This window comes from Eimeria necatrix, genomic scaffold (assembly GCF_000499385.1).
Source record: "Eimeria necatrix Houghton genomic scaffold, Enh_scaff635, whole genome shotgun sequence".
NCBI lineage: Eukaryota > Apicomplexa > Conoidasida > Eucoccidiorida > Eimeriidae > Eimeria > Eimeria necatrix.
The window spans coordinates 1-20,136 of record NW_013654484.1 but is presented as its reverse complement, the minus strand read 5'-3'; the positions used below and the strand labels follow the sequence as shown (position 1 = coordinate 20,136).

The 20,136-nt window shown below is 57.0% G+C and overlaps 5 protein-coding genes across 5 annotated transcripts; 1 reads left to right on the top strand and 4 right to left on the bottom strand.

Annotated features, from left to right (window-relative positions):
• Positions 1 to 454: 454 nt before the first annotated feature.
• Positions 455 to 1,607, bottom strand: ENH_00067870 (hypothetical protein; the record flags this gene model as incomplete). Its single annotated transcript, XM_013582416.1, has 2 exons — positions 455 to 482; positions 949 to 1,607. 2 exons carry the CDS (start codon positions 1,605 to 1,607, stop codon positions 455 to 457), a joined length of 687 nt encoding a protein of 228 aa, XP_013437870.1.
• A 1,711-nt stretch (positions 1,608 to 3,318) lies between these two features.
• On the bottom strand, positions 3,319 to 5,019 carry ENH_00067860 (Cytoplasmic protein, related; the record flags this gene model as incomplete). Its single annotated transcript, XM_013582415.1, has 3 exons — positions 3,319 to 3,791; positions 4,274 to 4,417; positions 4,995 to 5,019. 3 exons carry the CDS (start codon positions 5,017 to 5,019, stop codon positions 3,319 to 3,321), a joined length of 642 nt encoding a protein of 213 aa, XP_013437869.1.
• Positions 5,020 to 7,280: 2,261 nt separating this feature from the next.
• On the bottom strand, positions 7,281 to 16,673 carry ENH_00067850 (hypothetical protein, conserved; the record flags this gene model as incomplete). The annotated part of the gene is made up of 6 exons (XM_013582414.1): positions 7,281 to 11,430; positions 11,659 to 11,735; positions 11,928 to 12,003; positions 12,244 to 12,433; positions 12,567 to 12,722; positions 12,848 to 16,673. 6 exons carry the CDS (start codon positions 16,671 to 16,673, stop codon positions 7,281 to 7,283), a joined length of 8,475 nt encoding a protein of 2,824 aa, XP_013437868.1.
• A 120-nt stretch (positions 16,674 to 16,793) lies between these two features.
• Positions 16,794 to 19,994, top strand: ENH_00067840 (hypothetical protein, conserved; the record flags this gene model as incomplete). Its single annotated transcript, XM_013582413.1, has 5 exons — positions 16,794 to 16,809; positions 17,899 to 18,015; positions 18,110 to 19,382; positions 19,584 to 19,653; positions 19,719 to 19,994. 5 exons carry the CDS (start codon positions 16,794 to 16,796, stop codon positions 19,992 to 19,994), a joined length of 1,752 nt encoding a protein of 583 aa, XP_013437867.1.
• A 12-nt stretch (positions 19,995 to 20,006) lies between these two features.
• ENH_00067830 (hypothetical protein) lies at positions 20,007 to 20,136 on the bottom strand (the record flags this gene model as incomplete). The annotated part of the gene is made up of 1 exon (XM_013582412.1): positions 20,007 to 20,136. A coding segment is annotated over one exon (130 nt), but the record flags the coding sequence as incomplete, so codon positions are not given.

The following is a 20,136-nucleotide window of genomic DNA, read 5'->3' as shown; positions in this document are numbered from 1 at the left end:
ATGGTGAGATGGAGAAGAGCTCGATCGGAAGCTTTAATTCTTTTGCGAAAAGTCACAAGCAGCGCATGCATTGTCCAAGCCCCAAAAAGTGCTGCTGCGCCTCCAGAGAAGGCCAGGGTCACCGGGGGGGGGGCCCCCAGGGCCCCCAGTACCCTAAGAGCCACGGGAAAAAGAGCAGCAATAATAAAAAGAAAAAGAAAAGAAACAAATAAAGTTAATCGAATATGTTTTGCCAATCTCAAACTCCTGTACTTCTCTTCTGTTGCAGTGTCTCGAAAAGACAACAAACACAAACCCCAGCCGCCCGCGCAGCAGCCCAACGCCCGCGAAGGCAGCGCCCCTGCAGCCTAAACCCTAAACCCTAAACCCTAAACCCTAAACCCTAAAACCCTAAACCCTAAACCCTAAACCCTAAAGAAGGGCGAAATGTTGCACAGCGAAGTCAACAAACTGTTCACCAACGCGGGGGTGTTTCCCGCGCCCTGCATAAACCCTAAACCCTAAACCCTAAACCCTAAACCCTAAACCCTAAACCCTAAACCCTAAACCCTAAACCCCCACTAAACCCTAAACCCTAAACCCTAAACCCTAAACCCTAAACCCTAAACCCTAAACCCTAAACCCTAAGCCCGCGACGCGCGACGCGCTAAGCGCCACGCACACCCGAACTTAAACGCAAAAAAAACGAATTCAAGGAACCCTAAACCCTAAACCCCAAGTCCCACTCATGGACACTAAACCCTAAACCCTAAACCCTAAACCCTAAACCCTAAACCCTTGTGTTCAAGAAAAAGCAAATGCCAAGACAAAAGCAATTCAGCACACTTACACTTCGCTCAAGTGCATGCAGCAGCAGCCGCAGAAGCCGCACACAGCGAAAGCCACCGTGGCCTCAACGCCCTAAACCCTAAACCCTAAACCCTAAACCCTAAACCCTAAACCCTAAACCCTAGAGGCTTGCCTGTTCCTGTAAGTAGGGTTTTCTGGAAAAAGAGAGGGACAGGGCTCCAGCCCCAGTCCCTCCATCCTCTGTTTGCAGTTCTTTGGGGTCTGTCTGCTGCTGCAGTTGCTGCTGCAGTTGCTGCTGCAGTTGCTGCTGCAGTTGCTGCTGCAGCACGGTTCTGCTGCTCCAGCTGCTCGTAGCTGCAGTCCAGAGGCACAACTGCAGCAGCAGCAGCACAAGCAGCAGGGGCCCCCCAGCTGCTGCTGTCCCCCCGGGCCCAGTCCGAGTCGCTGTAAGTCAGCAGCCGCCGCCAGGGGGCCCCCGGGGGCCCCGGGGGCCCCTCGGGGGCCCCGGGGCCCCCAGGGTACAGGGGGCCCCCAAGGCCCCCGGGGCCCCCGAGGCCCCCGGGGCCCCCGGGGCCCCCGAGGCCCCCGGGGCCCCCGAGGCCCCCGGGGCCCCCGAGGCCCCCGGGGCCCCCGGGGGCCCCTGTACCCTGGGGGGCCCCAGGGTACAGGGGGGGCCCCCTTAAAGTGCCGGAAAGGGAACTTGCGCTTTTTTGCAAAGAAGAATCGACAAGAGGATTAAAAAGTTGCAAAGACGGAGAGTCACAAGGAGGAGACAAAGAGGCCCCCCTTCGGAGTGGGTCTGGGGGTTTTGTGTCCATTGTAGGGTTAAGGCATTCTAGAGAGGGTTGCTGCGGCGAGGGTTTAGGGTTTAGGGTTTAGGGTTTAGGGTTTAGGGTTTGGCGCGGGCGGGCGGGCGGCGGCGCAGGGCGCGAGCTGCTGCTGCAGCACGAGCTCCCGCTGCAGCAAAGCGAGCAGCAGCAGCAGAAAGCTCCAAGACAGCAGCAGGGGAGAGGCCGGGGGAAGAAACTTGGAGTTGAACTTGAGAGAAAATGCGGAAATAAAGCAGCAGCAGCACGGGCTGTCGGCAGTTGGGGTTTGGGAGAAAGTTCGGAAAGAAAAGTTTTGAATTTGCGCGAAAAGAAGAAAAAGAAAACTGAAACGCAGAAAGGCACTGCGACGCGCCAGCTGTCGATACACCCCAGAGTTCGCTGCTCGCGGAACTTTGCCCGCAAGCCAGAGAGCCTTCCGGGGCTTCTTTTTCCGAAAAAAAGAAAAAAATGAGCGTTAAAGGATTAAATTCTGTTTATTTAATTCAAATTGCTTTCTTTCGGCGGCGAAAAAGACGCGCCGTGGCTAGATCGCCGCCGGATCCGCCGCGGGAGCCTAGCCGGAGCGGCGCAGGGTTCTGCGCCTCCGAGTGGAAAGCTGCCTCGAATTCCGAAACGCACACTCCAAATCCTCTTCAAAAACAAAAACTTTTCTTTTTATTCCGCCAGTTTCAATTTAAAACGCAAAAAAAGATAAATGACGGCCGTCGCCGATCGCGGCGGAGCAGACAGACCAGCCTAGCCTGCAGCCGCGCGGTGTCTGTACACCTCAGTTTCCAGCTTTCCAACTTGAAATTGAACGAATTCAAACTTTTAAAAACAGATTCTTTTGAATTTGAAAAGAAACTTGGAGAAGTTTCGCGGATTCTTTTTGCATTTCGGGGCCCCTCGCCTCCTCCGAAGCTCTTTTCTTTTTAATTCAACTTTCCACTTTTTCTCCTTTTCCACTTCCCCCAAATCCAAAATTAAGCCTTTTTAACACAAGTCCAAAAGGCCTTCCCCATGGGGGGCCTCTGTGGCCCGCGGGCGTGTGTGTGTCGCGGCCGCCCGCGCTGCCTAGGGTTTAGGGTTTAGGGTTTAGGGTTTAGGGTTTGCGGGCTCGGCCCAGCTCCGAAGAAACAACTTGCAAAGATTTCAACTGACTGTCTAGACTTCCCCACTTCGCATTTCTGCGCGTGCAGCTCTCCGGCTGTACGTACACCCCACGCGCTTGCTGCTGCTGCTGCTGCTGCTGCTGCGCTGCTGCCTGCTGCTGCAGCACAGCAGCAGCTGCTGCAGCTGCAGCAGCTCTTCTCCTGCCTTTCTCATTTACTCTCTCTTAGCCTTATTTGCTGCTGCTGCTGCTTTTCAACTTCTTAAAATGCTGCTAAGAGGCACTTGTGTCTGCATGCAGCAGCTGTCTGTACACCCCGCTGGGGAGTGCAGCAGCAGCGCGAAAAGATAAAAACACAAATAGAAGCAGCAAATTAAATAGTTGATAAATGCAGCAGCAATCCAGAGGCAGCAGGGCCTCAGCAAAGCTGCGCAGCAGCAGCAGCAGCAGCAGCAGCAGCAGAACCTTCCGCCGCGCAGCAGTTGCTGCAGTAATTTCCTATGTAGTTTATTGTTTCAAGTGAGCAAAGTTGAGCACCTCTGCACCTAAACATGTACAAAAACACAGCAGCAGCAGCAGCAGCAGCAGCAGCAGCAGCAGCAGCAGGAGCTACAGGAAGTCTTCTTCGATCTCTCTGCAGCTGCCAATGGATCCGTCTCCCCTGTACTGTTCGGGGGGCTTGAGCTGCTGCAGGGCCTGGAAAGTCTGGAGTTCCCTGCGGGCCTGTCTTTCTTTTATCTGCTGCTGCTGCTGCTGCTGCTGCTGCTGCAGCCGGGCCTTGCGCTCGCTGCGCTCGCGGCGGTCGCGTGCGAGTCGCTGCGCGGCCAAGTCCACGGCGGGCGCCGCGCGGGTCTTCTCCAGCGCCTTCAGCAGCTCCTTCTCCTTCTTCACTCCCTGCACTTCCTTCACCAAACTTTGCTGCTTAAATCCCACTTGTCCAGTTTCCATGTTTGCAGTTTTCTTCAAGTTCGCCGCGGGGGTGTACACGATCTTCACTTCCGACTGCTTGCAGCCCTCGATCGAGTTCTGCTTCGTCAACTGACACGCCTCCGCCACCACCTGCGCCGGCAGTTCTTCGAAGTCTGAAGCGCAAACGCGCCACAAAAGCTCTAATTCTGCATTATTATGCAAAACAATTCACAATTCTCCAAAATAATTCAAAAATCTCCAAAAAAGACCCCCAATTCGTCGCGGATCGCCGCAAAATTGCAAGTCGGGAAGCGCCGGCTCCGCAGGTGTACGTACACCTCAGCGCTGCACCCGCCGCGCTTCGGAACTTCGCCGATCTTCCACTTCAGAAGATCTTTCGGAGTTTTTTGAATTCAAATGCAACTTAGTTTTTCATTTTGCTTTCCAAAAACCCCCAACTGGCCCGCTTTCCCCCGCAAAACCCCCCAAACGCCCCTCGAGCTGCGGCCCGCCCCCGGCCGCCTTTTCAGCTTTTTCGCTAAGACTTTCACGCTGCAGCTGCCCCTCGAGTTCATTTAATTTATTTCGAATTATTTCAAATTTAATGACTTTTGGATTAAAATGGACTTGAAGGGAATTGGAATCGAAGTCCCACTTGTTTGGCCAAACGGCATGCGGACGTAGACGTGGGCGCTCGAGAGCTCACTGACATGAAACCAAACATCTTCTGGAAAAGCGTAAGTAATTAAATCTTCGTTTTCGAACTTGTCTCGGCCCATATAAAGTTCGTAGCCAGGCGCTGCAGCAAAGCCCACAAGCCTGCGCCCCGCCGCTAGCCAGCCATCTAGCTAGCTAGCTAGCTAGCTAGCTGGCTAGCTCCTTGGCTAGCTGGCAGGCTAGCTGGCCGAACAGCTGGCTAGGTGCTTGACTAGCTAGCTAGCTGGCTACCTAGCTGGCTAGCTGGCTAGCTAGCTAGCTAGCTGGCCAGCCGGGTGGCTAGCTAGCTAGCTGGCTAGCTGCTTAACAGCTAGTGCAGGGGAAAGGAGCGAACAGCTAGCTAGCTGAGTTAGCTGCTAAGCATCTAGCTAGCTAGCTAGCTAGCTAGCTGCTTCACAGCTAGCTCAAAGGAAGTGAAAAAGCAGCTAGCTAGCTGCGCCTCTTCATTTGCCATTCGATATTCAGTCAACAAGGAACACTCCACTTAACATTAATAATAACAATAAATTAATAATAATAATAAATAAATAATAATAATAATAATAATTAATAATAATAATAATAATAATAATAATAATAATTGATGGTGAAATAATTAAGAGTGAATAGTAATGGTAATAAGTAATTAAATAAAAGCTGAATTGAATTTAAGTCCTTACTTGAACTCTTGAAGGTAAACACCATTTTCCCTTGAGGCCGCAAAAACGCCTTTAGCTGCTGCTTGCAAACGGGGAGCTGCTGCTCTTGCTGCAGCAGCAGCAGCAGCAGCAGCAGCAGCAGCAGCAGCTGCAACGCAGAGTTGCCGCTGCAGCGCCGCCGAGTAGCTGCTGCAGCAGCAGCAGCAGCGACGGAAATTAGCTGCTGCTGCTGCAGCGGATGCAGTGGAGGAAGCAAGAACAGCGAGTCTCTGCTGAAGCAGACAAAGAAACTGCTGCTGCTGCTGCTGCTGCTGCTGCTGCTGCTGCTGCTGCTGCTGCTGCTGCTTGCAACTACGAGACTTGAGACCAGCAGAAGCAGCAAAATGGAGGCTCTCTGCTGCTGCAGCTGTTTGCAGAAGTTCGGAAATGAAATGGAAAGCGGCGCTCACAGAATGCTGGCCGAAAGCGCCGGGTGTACATACACCCCAACGGCCCCACGGGCTCGCTTCCTTGAAACGGAATGAAACCAACAGATTTAAAATGCTTTTAAATTCGTCTTTCCGAAATATTAAACATTTAATTTGTTTGCTGCAACACAGGGGCCCCCACGGCCGCTGCAGCGGTTGTTGGGGCCCCCGCGGGGGCCCCCGGGGGCCCCCAGGGGGCCCCTGGGTTGGTGTGGCTTCTCTACGGGCAGTTTTAATTTCTAGCAATGAGCCTTTTGATTTAATTTGAATTAATAAAATAAATTAGAATAAATATTTCGGGTTTTATTCTCAAAAATAGAAACAAAAGGCTACAAAATGGACTTCTTCCCGCGGAGGAAGTGTTCTGTTTCGCCGCGGCGCTGAGGTGTACGTACACCCGAGTCTCGAGCCAGCGGCGGAGTTGCACTTTTGAAAAGGAACCAAATCGCTCAAAAAGTGAATTTAAAAAATATATTTAAATGCAAATATGAATTATATTGGCACCCAGATTGAATTTAAAACATATTAAATGCAAAATGCGCGAAAATGGCAGAAGTTGAAATTCGGAAAACTGAAAACGGCGCTTGGAAAGCCCGGACCGAAAATCCATTTAATTCGCTCTTTCCCGGAAATTCTTTTTAAATATTTCACTCTATTTAATACTTTGTGGAATTTATAAATCAAATTAAATGAATTAAATCCACAAAAGCATTTCTGGTCGACTTCGAAGATCTCGCAGACGAGTGAAATCGACACTGCTGCGGTGTACGTACAGCTCAGAATTCATTTCAACGCAGCAGCAGATTTTCTTTTTGCTTTCAGACAAACCAGAAACAGAAAAATTACTTTTTATGTATTTAATTAAATATTAATTTAAAACAAAGAAATGCACTTTATGTGATTTGCAACTGCTTCTCCCGCCGGCGGCCTTGCAGCAAAAGCGCTGCTGCGCTGCTGCAGCGCAGCAGCAGCAGCTGCTGCTGCTGTTGCTGCTGCATTTTTGTGTGTTTGCTGCTGCGCTGCTGTTGCTGCTGCCCTCGCGTTGCTGCTGCAGTGCGGCTGCTGCTGCTGCTGCTGCAGCTGCTGGTGCCTCTCCAGGAAGCCAAAAGATAATAATAAAAAGACAAATAAAGAGACAAATAAATAAAAAGAAAAATAAATAAAGAGATAAACAATTAAGATATAAATAAGAGAAACTCTTGTCACTAAAAGCTGCCAGCCAAAGCCACTCAACTCAAGAACTGCTGCTGCTGCAGCTACCTGGCTAGCTGCACTGCCTTGCACACCGCAGCTAGCCACAGCTAGCTGCAGCTAGCTGCAGCTAGCTGCAGCTAGCTGCAGCTAGCTGCAGCTAGCTACGGCTAGCCACGCCTTGCCACAGCTAGCTGCAGCTAGCTGCCCTTAACAGCAGCTAGCCCGGCTTGCTGCAGTTAGCCGCAGCTAGCTGTAGCTAGCTACAGCTAGCCACCTATAGCCCCAGCTAGCCACCACTAGCTACAGCTAGCTATGGAGAGCTACATCTGGCTACAGCTAGCTGTGGCTAGCTGACGCCAGCTACAGCTAGGTACAGCTAGCCACAGCTAGCCACAGCTAGCCACAGCTAGCTACAGCTAGTTACAGCTAGGTACAGCTAGCCACAGCTAGCCACAGCTAGCTACAGCTCGCCGCAGCTAGCTCGCCGCAGCTAGCCACAGCTAGCCACAGCTAGCCAGTGCCCGCGCCTAGCTGTGGGGCTCTGCAGCCGGTGGGCAGCTGCTGCCAGAAGGCTTCAGCTTTTGCTTCTTTTGCTGCTGCTGAGGCAGCTAAAGAGCTGGAAGGAGACACAAAAGGAGACTGAGACCTAAATGCAGCAGCAGCCAACAAGCTGCTGCTGCTGCTGCAGCTGCAGCTGCTGCTGCTGCTGCTGGTGTAGGTGGCCCTGCTGCTGCTCGTTTGCAAATGCTGCCGTCGACGGTGGCGTTTGGCCTGCTGCTGCTGCTGCTGTTGTTGCTGCTGCTGCTGCTGCTGCTGTAGCTGCTGTCGCTGCTGCTGCTGCTGCTGCAGGTGCTGCAAGAACGTCTGTGGGAATTTCAAAGCCTTCACCTGCCCAAGAGTCATCCAGCGCAAACTCAAGGTCCTCTTCTCCACGAGCAGCAGGTGCTGCAGCAGCAGCAGCAGGTGCTGCAGCAGCAGCAGGCGCTGCTGCTGCTGCTGCTGGACAAGCAGCTCCTCCGGGTCCGAGCACATTCGATCTAGTAGCTGCTGCTGCTGCCTGTCGTGCTGCAGCTGCTGCTGTTGCTGCTTTCGTATTTGCTGCTGAGGCTCTCCAACCATCATTTATGGACAAGTGATCTGCTGCTGCTGCTGCAGGTGCTGCCACTATAATAGGTGCTGCTGCTGCCACTGCTGCTGCTGTTGCTGCTGCTGCTTTGTCTACTGCAGCTGCTGGGGACCCCCAGTCATCCTGGAAGTCCAAATCCTCTTCATCATATGGTGCTGCTGCTGCTGCTGCTGCTGCTGCTGCTGCTGCTGGGCTCGCTGCAGCAGGGCTCGCTGCAGCTTTTGCTGCTGATGGCGATGTTCCTGCTGCAGCTGCTGCTGCTACTGAAGCTGCCTCTACCTGTTCTGTTGGGGCTCCCCAATCATCCTTGAAGTCCAAATCGTCTTCTTCAAACGCTGCTGCTGCTGCTGCTGCTGCTGCTGCTGCTGCTGTTGATGGCGGTGTAGCTGCAGCAGCAGCAAGCGCTGGTGACTTTATGTCTAACTGTGCTGTTGGGGGGCCCCAATCATCTTTCAAATCGAAGTCATCTCCTTCAGTTGCTGCTGCTGCTGCTTCTGGTTCAGCTGCTGCTGCTGCTGCTGGTTCAGCTGCTGCCGCTGCTGCTGGTTCAGCTGCTGCTGCAGCTCGTACTTCTGCTGCTGCTGACGGCGGCGTCGCTGCAGCAGCTGCTGCTGCTGCTGAGCTTGATTCTGCCTGTGCTGCTGATACCCCCCAATCATCCTTGAAGTCTAAATCGTCTTCGTCAGATGCTGCAGCAGCAGCAGCAGCAGCAGCAGCAGCTCCTGCTGCTGCTGCTGCTGCTGCTTGTTCAGGTGCTGCTGCAGCAGCTGCTGCTGCTGAAGGTGAGTCTGCGTCTTCGTGTGCTGCTGCTGCTCCCCAGTCATCATCAAAGTCGAGACCCTCTTCATCAAACGCTGCTGCTGCTCCTGCTGCTGCTGCTCCTGCTGCTGCTGCTCCTGCTGCTGCTGCTGTTGCTGCAGCTGCTGCTTGTTGAGCTTTTACAAGAGGTGTTGCTGCTGCTGCAGGAGCTGCTGCTAATAGGGCAGCTTCTACGGCTCCCCGCTTATCTTTGAATTCTTCTTCGCCTGCTGCTGCTGCTGCTGCTGCTGCTGCAGGTGCTTCTGCCGCAGGTGCAGCAGCTGGTGTCGCTGCAGCAGGTTCTGCTGGGGCCAGTGGGGCTGCAGCAGCAGGTGATGTCACTGCAGCAGGTGCTGCTGCTGCTGCTGCTGCTGCTGCTGCTGCTGCTGCTGCTGCTGCTTCGTCTACTCCAGTTGCTGGGGCTCCCCAATGGTCTTCAAAGTCTAAATCCTCATCATCGAATGATGTTGCTGCTGCTGCAGCAGGGCTCGCTGCTGCAGGACTTGCTGCAGCACGTGCTGCTGACTGCGCCGCTGCTGCAGCAGCTGCTGCTGCCACTGACTGTGGCCTTGCTGCAGCAGCAGCTGCTGCTGGCACCTTCGTGTCTATCTGTGCTGCCAAAGCGCCCCAGTCATCCTCAAAGCCCAAGTCCTCCTCTTCAGATGCTGCTGCTGCTGCAGGTGAAGCTGCAGCAGCAGGCGGCGCTGCAGCAGCAGCGCCTTCTGCTGCTGCTGCTGCTGCTGCTGCTGCTGCTGCTGCTGCTGCTGCTTGTCCTGCTGCGGCAGACACAGGGAGAGGGGCTGGGGTGGGAGCCAGCAGATCATCCTTGCTTAGCGCATTAGCTGCAGCCAAGGCGGCAGGTGATGCTGCTGTCGCTGCTGCTGCTGCTGCTGCTGCTGCTGGCGCTGCTGCTGCTGCTGCTGCTGCTGCTGGTGAAGCTTCAGAAGGCGCAGCCGGCCTGGAAAGGCCATCTGCGAGTCTATTGATTTGAAAGTCGATATCCCATGGCTCTGCTCCTCCCCACTGCTGCTGCTGCTGCTGTTGCTGCGGCCGCTGCTGCTGCAGTTGCTGCTGCTGCTGCTGCTGTTGCTGCTGCTGCTGATGCACTGTGTGGGGTCCGCCAGGCACACGCTGCCAATCCGGCTTCTTTTGCTGCTGCTGCTGCAGCTGCAGGGACATGACTGGGTCTCCACCGGGACCGCTCAAATCCTTCACGGACTCTGGGTGCTGCTGCTGCTGCTGTTGCTGCTGCTGCTGCTGCTGCTGCTGCTGCTGCTCTTCCTGTTGCTGCTGCTCTGCTATCACTTCGCTGCCCCAATCCCCGTAAGAGTCCCAATCACTTGACTTGGCCGCAGGTGATTCTCCATGCATTGTTTGCCGCTGCTGTTCTTGCTGCTGCTGCTTTTCTTGCTGCTGCTGCAGTCCTTGCTGCTGCTGCAGTTCTTGCTGCTGCTGCTGCAGTTCTCGCTGCTGCAGCGGCTGATCCTGATGAACCTGATTCCCGTAAGTGAAGGCATAAGAGGGGCTAAGCCCTTCACCAGCTTGTAGCTGCTCTTTTTGCTGCTGCTGCTGCTGTTGCTGCTGTTGCTGCTGCTGCTGCTGCTGCAGTTGCTGAGCTGTCTGTCGTTCCATTTGTTGAGATGGCTGGTGCCGCAGCAGATTTTCTTGCTGCTGCTGCCGCTGCAGCTCCTTCAGGCTTTCCTGCTGCCGTTGCTCCCCCTGTTGTTGTTCTTGCTGCTGCTGCTGCTGCTGCTGCTGCTGCTGCTGCTGCTGGAAGCTGTCACCCCATTCATCTCCAAACACGTCATCTTCATCCCACCCCTCAGCAACCTTGGGGCTTTGCTGCTGCTGCTGCTGCTGCTGCAGCTCCTGCTGCAGCTCCTGCTGCTGTTCCTGCTGATGCTGCTGCAGCATCTGCCGTCGCTGCTGCTGTTCTGCAAGATCCTGCTGCTGCTGCTGACGCTCCTCCACCAAGTCCGCTTCCCAGTCCTCATCGGCATCCCATCCTGCTGCTGCTTGGTGGATTTGCTGCTGCTGCTGTTGCTGCTGCTGCTGCTGCTGTTGCAGTAGGTGTTGCTGCTGCTGTTCTTGCTGCTGCTGCTTTCTTTCCTCCTGTTGCCACTTGTCATGCTGCTGCTGTTGCCAGTCTTGCTGCTGCTGCTCTTTCTGCGGCTGCTGCTGCTGCTGCTGCTGGTGCTGCTCTCTCTGTCGCTGCTGCTGCTGCTGCTGCTGCTGCTGCTGCTGCTGCTGCTGCTGCTGCTCTTCTTCCAAGTCACTAAGCCAGTCATCGTCTTCCCAGCCACCTGCACCCGAGTCTGCGTCTTGTGTCTGTTTCTGCTGCAGTTGCTGCTGTTGCGTTTGCTGCTGCTCTACTTGCTGCTGCCGCATTTGCTGCTGCTGTATTTGCTGCTGCTGTGTTTGCTGCTGCTGCTCAGGTGGACTCTGCACAAGGTGCTGCAACGGGGATTTCGCCATACCGAACTGGCTTCCCTGCTGCTGCTGCTGCTGCTGCTTCACGAGCTGCTGCTGCTGCTGCTGTTGCTGCTGCTGCTGCTGCTGAGCTGCTTCAGAGGATGAGAGGGAAGGGCCTGAGCTGCATCCCGCAGCAGCAAGAGCTGTTGCTGCATCTGCCGATGCGTGTGCTGCTGCTGCTGCTGCTGCTGCTGCTGCACTCAAAAACTTTTCCGCCTCCTTTATCGCAGCAGCAGCAGCTCCCTTCTCGAGCTGCTGCGTCTTGGTGGACATTTGCTGCCGGTGCAGTTCTGCTGTTGCTGCTGCTGCTGCAGCAACAGCAGCATTCGCCCTCGCTGCTGCGTGCGCTGCTGCTGCTGCTTCTTTTGTCTGGAGCTGCTGCTGCGCATCCTTCAAAGAGCTGCAACACAAAGACAGCACAAATTCCAAAAAGGCCTGCTGCTTTTGCTGCTGCTCCGGCTTTTGCTGCTGCTGCTGCTGCTGCTGCTGCTGCCCTTGGTGATACTGCTATTGCTGCCGCCAAAGGATCTGCTTGGAGCTCTACAGGGCCTCTGGGCAGTGGTGTGAATTTGCTGCTGCTGTTGTTGCTGCTGCTGTTGCTGCTGCTGCTGCTGCTGTTGCTGCTCACTGTTCAAGCTGTTGCTTGGCCTCCAGCAGCTGCTGCTTCTGCTGCTGCAAATCTTGCAGCGAGGCTGCCGTGTGAACCTGCAAGGCCGCAGCAGCAGCAGCAGCAGCAGCACCGCATGAAGCAACAACATCAGCAGCAGCAGCAGCAACAGCGTCACTAGTGCCGCGACAGGGATCAACACTAGAACACCAGCAACAGCAGCAACAGCAGCAACAGCAGCAGCAGCAGCAGCAGCAGCAACTGCTGCTGCTGCTGCAGCAAAAACGTACAGAAGTCTCCTCAATTTTCTGAGAGCACTTTTCCAGCAGCGCCTTGGCTTCTTCTACGGCCCCTTCTGCTGCTAACCTGCTCAAGCGCCCCACAGCAGCAGCAGCAGCAGCAGCGGCAGCTGCAGCAGCAGCAGCAGCACGTGAGCAGCTGCCGCAGCAACTGATGCAGCGGCAACGCAATTAGCAGCAGCAAATGCACTGGCTCCCTTGCAGCACTGGTTAAAGCACGAGCTGCGGAAGGAGAGATGCACAATCTGCAGCAGCAGCAGCAGCAGCAGCAGCAGCAGCAGCAGCAGCAACAGTAGCGGCTCGTTACCTGACGCTAATATCACTGTTAACCGAGAACCTTTCACATTTCTGCTGGCCATTCTGCTTCTGGAGCATCTGGTCTTGCTGCTGCTGCTGCTGCTGCTGCTGCTGCTGCTGCTGCTGCTGCGGGGCCCCTGACAGCAGCTTTAGCTGCACGCCCAACACCCCAGTCTCCTGCGCCGCCGCCAGCGCTATGCCTGAGCAGCAGCAGCAGAAGCAGCAGCAGCAGCAGCAGCAGCGTCAGTTGGGAGTCTTTGCTGCTGCTGCCGCTGCTGCTGCTGCTGCTGCTGCTGCATACAGAGAGGAGGCAGGCAGCAGCAGCAAACGTACCTCTCATTTGCTGCAGCCGGCAAACCAGCTCCCGCTCACGGAGCGCAGCACAGGCTTCCTGCTGCTGCCGCTGCTGCAGCAGCAGCTCTGCCCTTTGCTGCTGCTGCTCCAGCTGCTGCAGCAGCAGCTGCTTCTCCTCTTCATACGTCGCGGACACTGCAAAAGCAAGACACAGAAGATCTTCCTGCTGCAGCAGCAGCAGCAACAGCCACAACAGCGCCCCCGAAGCCGCAGCAGCAGCAGCAGCAGCAAAAGCAGAAGCAGCAGCAGCAAATGCTCACACGAAGCAAAAACGGCAGCGTCTACTCCGCCGGCAGGCGGGGCACTTAGCTGCTGCTGCTGCTGCTGCTGCTGCTGCTGCGGGACATGCTGCGCCACCTGCTGGAAGGCCTCCACTGCTGCACTGCTTGCTTCTGCTGCAGCAGACGCAGCAGCGGCAGCTGCATCTACACGAGAAGCAGCAGCAGCAGCTGCTGCTGCTGCTGCCTTCTCCCGCTGCTGCGCTGCAGCAATGTCCTCTGCGGCCTGAGCGGCTTGCCTCTGCAGCTGTTGCTGCAGATGCTGAATAGTTTGTTGCTGCTGCTGCTGTTGCTGCTGCTGTTGCTGCTGCAGTTGCTGCACCTGCGAGTCCCTCTTGCGCAATTCCTCTGTGTGGCGATTCTGCTGCTGCTGCATCTGCTGTTCCTTCTGCAGCAGCTGCTGCTGCTGCTCTTGTTGCTGCTGCAGCTGCTGCTCAAGCTTCGCGAGAGCTTCCTCTAGCTTGCCCTCAGTTTGTTCTTGCTGCTGCTGCTGCTGTTGCTGCTGCTGGAGCTGCTGCTCAAGCTTTGCGAGAGCTTCCCCTAGCTTGTCCTCCGTTTGTTGCTGTTGCTGCTGCTGCTGCTGCAGCTGCTGCTCAAGAGACTGCCTAGTTTCGGAGTGCTGCTGCTGCTCTGCCTCCAGCTGTTGCTGCAGCAGTTCCAGCTGCTGCTCCATAGTTGCGAACGCTTGCTGCAGCTGCTCTTGTGCTTGCGTCTGCTGCTGCTGCTGCTGCTGCTGCTGCTGTTGCTGCTCTTGCTGCAGAGATGCTGCCTCTTGCTGCTGCTGCATCAGGTCCCGCTCTTGCTCGAGACGCTGCACTTCAGCCCTTAGCTCCTCAACTTGCTGCTGCAGCAGCTGCTGCGCTTGCTGCTGCTGCTGCTGCTGCTGCTGCTGTTCAGGCCATTCAGGCCCTTGCTGCGGACTTCGCTCTCCCTGCTGTCGCAGGCCCTCCTCGAGTTGCTGCTGCTGGTGCAGCTGCTGCTCCCACTCGTGAGCTTGCTGCTGCTGCTGCAGCTGCTGCTGCTGCTGCTGCTGCTGCTGCTGCTGCTGCTGCTGCTCTCGCAGCAGCCCCTCCAACTCCACAGTCCGCCTTCGTTCTGCTGCCAGCTGGCGCTGCAGGTCCTCCTGCCGAGGTGTACATACACCATTGGTTTGTGGGGGGTTGTGCTGCAGCAGCAGCAGCTGCTGCTGCTCCTGTATCTGCTGCCGCTGCTGCTGAATTTGCTGCTGCTGCTGCTCGCACTGCTCAGAGAGGCACTGCAGCCGCTCCTCCAGCTGCTGATGAAGGAGCGTCGTTTCTTGCTGCGCTGCATTTGCTGCTGCTGCTGCTGCTGCATCCGTTGCTGCTGCTGATGCTGCTGCAACCATTCTGTCGTGCTCCGCGTGGCCCTGCTGCTGCTGCTGCTGCTGCTGCTGTTGCTGCTGCTGCTGCTCAGCTTGCCGCTGCAGCTCCCTTATTTCATCATCACGGTCCTCCAGCAGCTCCTCGAGCAGATGCAGCTGCTGCTGCTGCTGTTCCAGCAGCACCCGCTGTTGCTGCAGCTCCTGCTGCTGTTGCTGCTGCTGTTGCTGCTGTTGCTGCTGCTCCTGCTGCTGTTCGACATCTGCCGCTTCCCCCCCGATATGCCTCGGCTGCTGCGTCTGCAGCTGCTGCTGCTGCAATCGTTCCTGCTGCAGTTCCTGCTGCAGGCGCTCCAGCTCTTGCTGCTGCTGCTGCAGCTGACTTTGGAATTCGCGCTGCTGCTGCTGCAGCTGTTCGGTGTGCTGCTGCTCCTTTTCCTGCAGCTGCTGCAGCTGCTCGACAAGCTGCTGCTCCCGCTGCTGCAGCTGCTGCAGCAGCAAATCCTTCTCAGAAGCTGCTTGGCTTCGGTGTTGTCTAAGCTGCTGCAGCTGCACCTGCAGCGGCAGCAGCACTTGCTGCTGCTGCTGCCCCACATCAGCAGCAAGCAGCTGCAGCTCGTGCTGCAGTGCTTTGCGCTCACTCTCCAGCTGCTGCAGCTCCTCTGCCATTTGCTGCTGCTGCTCCTGCTGCTGCTCTCGCAGCTTCCTTTCTTGCTGCTCCCGCTGCTGCTGAATCTCCTGAAGCTTCTGCTGCTCTTCTAGCAGCAGCAGCAGCTGCTGCTGCTGCTGGTGGGCCTGCTGCTGCAGGTTGTCCCGTTGCTGCTCAGCATGCTGCAGCCGCCGCTGCAGCTCCTCGACTGGCTGGAGAGCAGCAGCGTGCTGCTGCTGCTGCTGCTGCAGTTGCTGCTGCAGCTGCTGCAGACGCTGCTGCAAAGTGGCGACTTCCTGGCTGTGCTGTTCTTGCTGCTGCTGCAGCAAATCTAGGTGCTGCCGCTGTTGCTGCTGCAGCTGCAGCTGCAGCAGCTCGAGTTGCTGCTTGTCTTGCTGCTGCAGCCTTTGCTGCTCTGCAAGGCTCTGCTGCAGCACCGCCACTTCTGCTTGCCTTTCTTGCTGCTGCTGCTGCAGCACTTCTTCGTAGCGGTGCTGCTGCTGCTGCAGCTGCTCCTTGTGCTGCTGCTGCAGCTTTTCCCGCTCCGGCCCCCATTCTTGCTGCTGCTGCTGCTGCTGCTGCTGCTGCTCAAGGGCTTCCTCCAAGTTCGTCACTTTTTCTTTCTGCTGCTGCAGCAGTGTCTCGAGGTCGCGATTGCGCGCCGCAAGCTCTTCTGCCTGCTGCTGCTGCTGCTGCTGCTGCTGCTGCAGCTGCTGCTGCTGCTCGCGCTGCAGCAAAAGCTCCTGCTTCAGCTCCTGGTTGCTTCGCTGCAGGGACAGCAATTCCTCTTCGGTCGCTTGCTGCTGCTGCAGCTGCTGCTGCTGCTGCTGCTGTAGCTGCTCAACTTGAAGCTGTTTGTCTTGCAGCGAGCGCTCATATTGCTGCTGCTGCTGGAGCTGCTGTTGCAGCTGCTGCTGAAGCTCGAGCTGCTGCTGTTGCTGCTCCTGCAGCTGCTGCTGTAGCTGCTGCTGGACTTCTTGCTGCTGCTCTCTTTGCTGCTGGGTCGCTTCATGTTGCTGCTGCTGCACGTGCTGCTTCTGCCCATGCTGCTGCTGCTGCTGCAGTTCCTGCTGCAGCTGCTCAATGCGAATCTGCAGCAAAGAGAGCTCCTCAGCGCTTCGCTGCACTTGCTGCTGCTGCTGCTGCTGAGCCTGCTCCAACTGCTGCTGCTGACGCTGTATAACCTGCTCCTGCTGCTGCAGCTTGTCTTGCTGCTGCTGCAGCAGCAACTGTTGCTGCTGCCATTCTCTCTGCTCCTGCTTCTGCTGCTGCTGCTGTTGCTTCTGCTGCTGCTGCTCTTCCTCTGCAGCGCCTGCTGAAGCTCCCCAATCATCTGCGAAGGGGGCGCTGTCGACTTTAGGCTGTATGCTTTGCTGCTGCTGCTGCTGCTGCTGCTGCTGCTGCAGTCGCTGCTGCTGCAGCTCTTGCTGCAGAAGCTGCACAGTGCGCTCTAGATCTTTTGTCTGCTGCTCCCTCCGCTGCTTCTCCTGCGCCTCTCGCTGCAGCAGCTGCTGCTGCCGCTCCACCAGCTGCAGCAGCGAGGCGTAGCTGAATTGCCCTGGACCCCCTGCTGCTGCTGCTGCTGCTGCTGCTGCTGCTGCTGTTGCAGTTGACGTCGGCGATATCGAGCCTGTTGCTGCTGCTGCTGCTCCACTTCCTTGTACGGGCGTATTCGCTCTCTCTGCAGTTTGCTGCTGCTGCTGGTGCTGGTTCTGCTGCTGCTGCTGCTGCTGTTGCTGCTGCTGCTGCTGCTCTTCCTCCTCATGCTCAGAAAGGTCATCGTCCCTAAGAACTGAGGAGACGAAGGAAGAAATCCACATTGTGCTGCTGCTGCTGCTGCTGCTGCTGCTGCTTTGCTTCTGCTGCTGCTGCTTTGCTGCTGCTGCTGGGTTGCTGCTGCAGGGCCCGTCGCAGCAGCGTGCAATCCTCCTGCAGCAGCAATGGGCTCCTGCTGCAGTCAGCCGGGGAAGAGCTTCGACTTTGCTGCTGCTGCAGTTGCTGGCGATGGCTTTGCTGCTTCGCGTTTGCTGCTGCTGCTGCTGCTGCTGCTGCTGCTGCTGCGTCTCTCTCCGCCGCCGTTGCTGCTGATTCTGCTTCTGCTGTTTCTATCGCGGATCTCAGCTTAAATTTGCTGCTAGGCAGCAGCTGCTGTGTTGCTGCTGCTCGTTGACTCTTGCGTGTGTCTCGGTCTCTGCCGGCTGCTGCTGCTGCTGCTGCTGCTGCTGCTGCCGTTGCTGCTGGTGTTGTTGCTGCTGCGCCACAGTTTGAGATGTGCAGTGCTGCTGCTGCTGCTGCTCTGTATATTCAAAGGGGGAGCGTAGGGAACCAGGCGCTGCCGCCTTCTGCAGCAGCAGTACCTGCTGCTGCTGCTGCTGCTGCTGCTGCTGCTGCTGCTGCGTCACGCAACTGTCGCGAGGCTTAAAAGGTAAATGCAGCAGTCTGCTGCTAACATATTTTCTCGAGGTGGCGCTGCGCGTTGCACTGCTACGGCTGCTGCTGCTGCTGCTGCTGCTGCTGCTGTTCTGCTGCTGCTCGTGCGGCTCTGGGGGGCCCTTCGGCTGCTGGGAGCAGCCGACAGCAGCAGCAGCAGCAAAAATGCAGCAGCAGCAGCAGCAAGAACAAATCCAGCAGCAACAATAAAACAATTTTTCTTTTTAGCTGCCACTGAAACAAAGTACATGAACCTCTAGCTTCTGCTCAGTGCAGCATTAGCTGCCGAGGCACTCGAGGCCTCACCGCCTTTGCCAGTCTGCTGCTGCTGCTGCTGCTGCTGCTGCTGCTGCTGCACAGCAGTCACTGCAGCGCTAGGAAGTAACGATGCAGCGCTAGCAGCAGCAGCAGCACCTGCTGCTGCTGCTGCTGCTCTTGGGGAGATCAATGGGCTGCGTTGTGCCGCCGAGGCCTCTCCAGTGGCCCCTGCTGCTGCCATTCCTCCTTATCATTTGCTGCTGCTGCTGCTGCTGCTGCTGCTGCTACACCTGTGGAGGCGCCAGCCACAGCAGCAGCAGCTTCTCGCTCTCTTTCGCTCCACCGCTGCGGCCGCAGGGCTCTCGCTACATAAGCAGGAACGGCAGCAAGCGCAGCAGCAGCAGCAGCAGCAGCAGCACGTGCAGCAGCAGCAGCAGCACGTGCAGCAGCAGCAGCAGGCGCCGCAGCAGCCAGGTTAGGACTAATCATGGCGCCTTTCTCTTCCCAAGCAGCAGCAAGTTATGCTGCAACTTCAGCAGCACAGTGCTTTCTGCTGCAGCAGCCACAGGATCTGCTGCAGCAACTGCTGGAGGTAGCAGCTGCAGCACTGCCTCAGCAGCAGCAGCAGCAGCAGCTGCTGCTGCTGCTGCTGCTGCAGAGAAGGTCTACGTAACAGCTCCTCTCTTCTACAGCAACGGCTGTCTGCACTTGGGCCATTTGTACAGCGCAGTGCTCGCTGATGCTGCTGCTGCTGCCCTTAGTCTCTTTGCTGCTGCTGCTACCCCTGAATCTGCTGCTGCTGCAGCAGCAGCAGCAGCTTCAACAGCAGCAGCAGCAACAACAAGGCCTGGCCGGGCATTCCCGGGAGCGACTGCAGCAGCAGCGGGATCCGTGGCAGCTGCAGGACATACAGCAGCAGCAGCAGCAGCAGCAGCTGAAGCAGCAGCAGCAGCAGCAGCTGAAGCAGCAGCAGCAGCAGCAGCAAATGAAGCAGCAGCAAAAGACTATTTGCTGCTGTGCGGCAGCGACCAGCACGGAGTGAAAGTGCTTGAGGCTGCGCGCTGCTGGTGGCTGCAGCTGCCGCAGCAGCAGCAGCAGCAGCTAGCTGCTGCTCATTTCTCTGCAGCGGCTGCTGCAGCTGCTGCTCAGGGCGACTCCTCCGGAGCAGCAGCAGCAGCAGCAGCAGCTGCTGCTGCTGCTGCTGGAGGCAGCAGCAGCATCCCCTGCTGCGTGCCAGTCAAGTGGTTTGTCTCTCTTCTGTCGCTGCAGGCGCAGCAGCTGCTGCAGCAAACTCATATTTGCTGCAGTTGGTTTGTAGAGACAGCAGCAGCCACTCGAACCTGCTGTACGTACACCCCAAGCCTGGCCCATTTGCTGCAGCAGCAGCAGCAGAGCCCGCAGCCGGCACACACTCTGCAGCAGCAGCAGCAGCAACGGCTGCAGCAACAGCAGCAGCAGCAGCAGCAAAAGAAACACGACTTACCGCCGCATGCTGCAGTTGCTGCTGCTCTGTGGCGAGCCCTGGAAGCCAGGGGATTTATATATCGCGCCCCAGTGCAGCAGCAACAGCAGCAGCAGCAACAGCAGCAGCAGCAGCAGCAGCAGCAGCGGACGCTGCAGCAGTCGCCAGCAAAAGGAGGTGGCGAAGAGGAGGCGGACGTATGGGATGTGGAGCAGCAGCTGCCACAGCAGCAGCAACAGCAGCAACAGCAGCAACAGCAGCAACAGCAGCAGCAACAGCAGCAGCAACAGCAGCAACAGCAGCAGCAGCAACAGGGAAAAGACGGCGAGGACTATGCATATTTCTTTGCTCTGAGGCGTCTCCGTCCCGAAATAGAAAAGTGAGGCAGAAGCCCTTGCTGCTGTTGCTGCTGCTGCTGCTGCTGCTGTGGCTGCTGCTGCAGCTGCTGCTGCAGCTGCTGCTGCAGCTGCTGCTGCAGCTTCCCTTGTTGCTGCTGCTGTCACTTGTGGTATTCGACCAGCACGAGGTGCAGCAGCGCCGCCAGTCTCTGCTGCTGCTGCTGCTGCTGCTGCTGCTTCAGGTTGCTGCTGCAGCCTTCGTTGCTGCTGCCAAAAGGGCAGCAGCGGGAGCTGCTGCAGTTCCTCCCTCGTGTGCGAGACATTGAGGTGTCTAGACACCGCAGCGTCGTAGAGATCGCGAGAGTATTCTGCTGCAGCAGCAGCAACAGCAGCAGCAGCAACAACAACAGCAGCAGCAGCAACAGCAGCAGCAACAGCAGCAGCAACAGTTGCAACAGCGCCAATTCAACCCCAAGCCCGAGCAACAGGACCATGGCCAGCAGCGGTCGCAGCAGCGCCAGCAGCAGCAGCAGCAGCAGCAGCAGCAGCAGCAGCAGCAGCAGCAGCGGGGGAGTGGGGCTGCATGCATGCAGCTGCATTTGGGGCTTGCCAGTGCCTGGCGACCCTTCGCATGCAATTTATGTTTGGCTTGATGCACTTGCTGCCTATTTAGCTCCTGTCTGCTGCTCCCAGCCGCAGAAAAGAACCTGGTGCTGCTGCTGCTGCTGCTGCTGCTGCTGCTGCTGCTGCTGCTGCTGCTGCTGCTGCTGCTGCTGCTGCTGCTGCTGCTGCTGG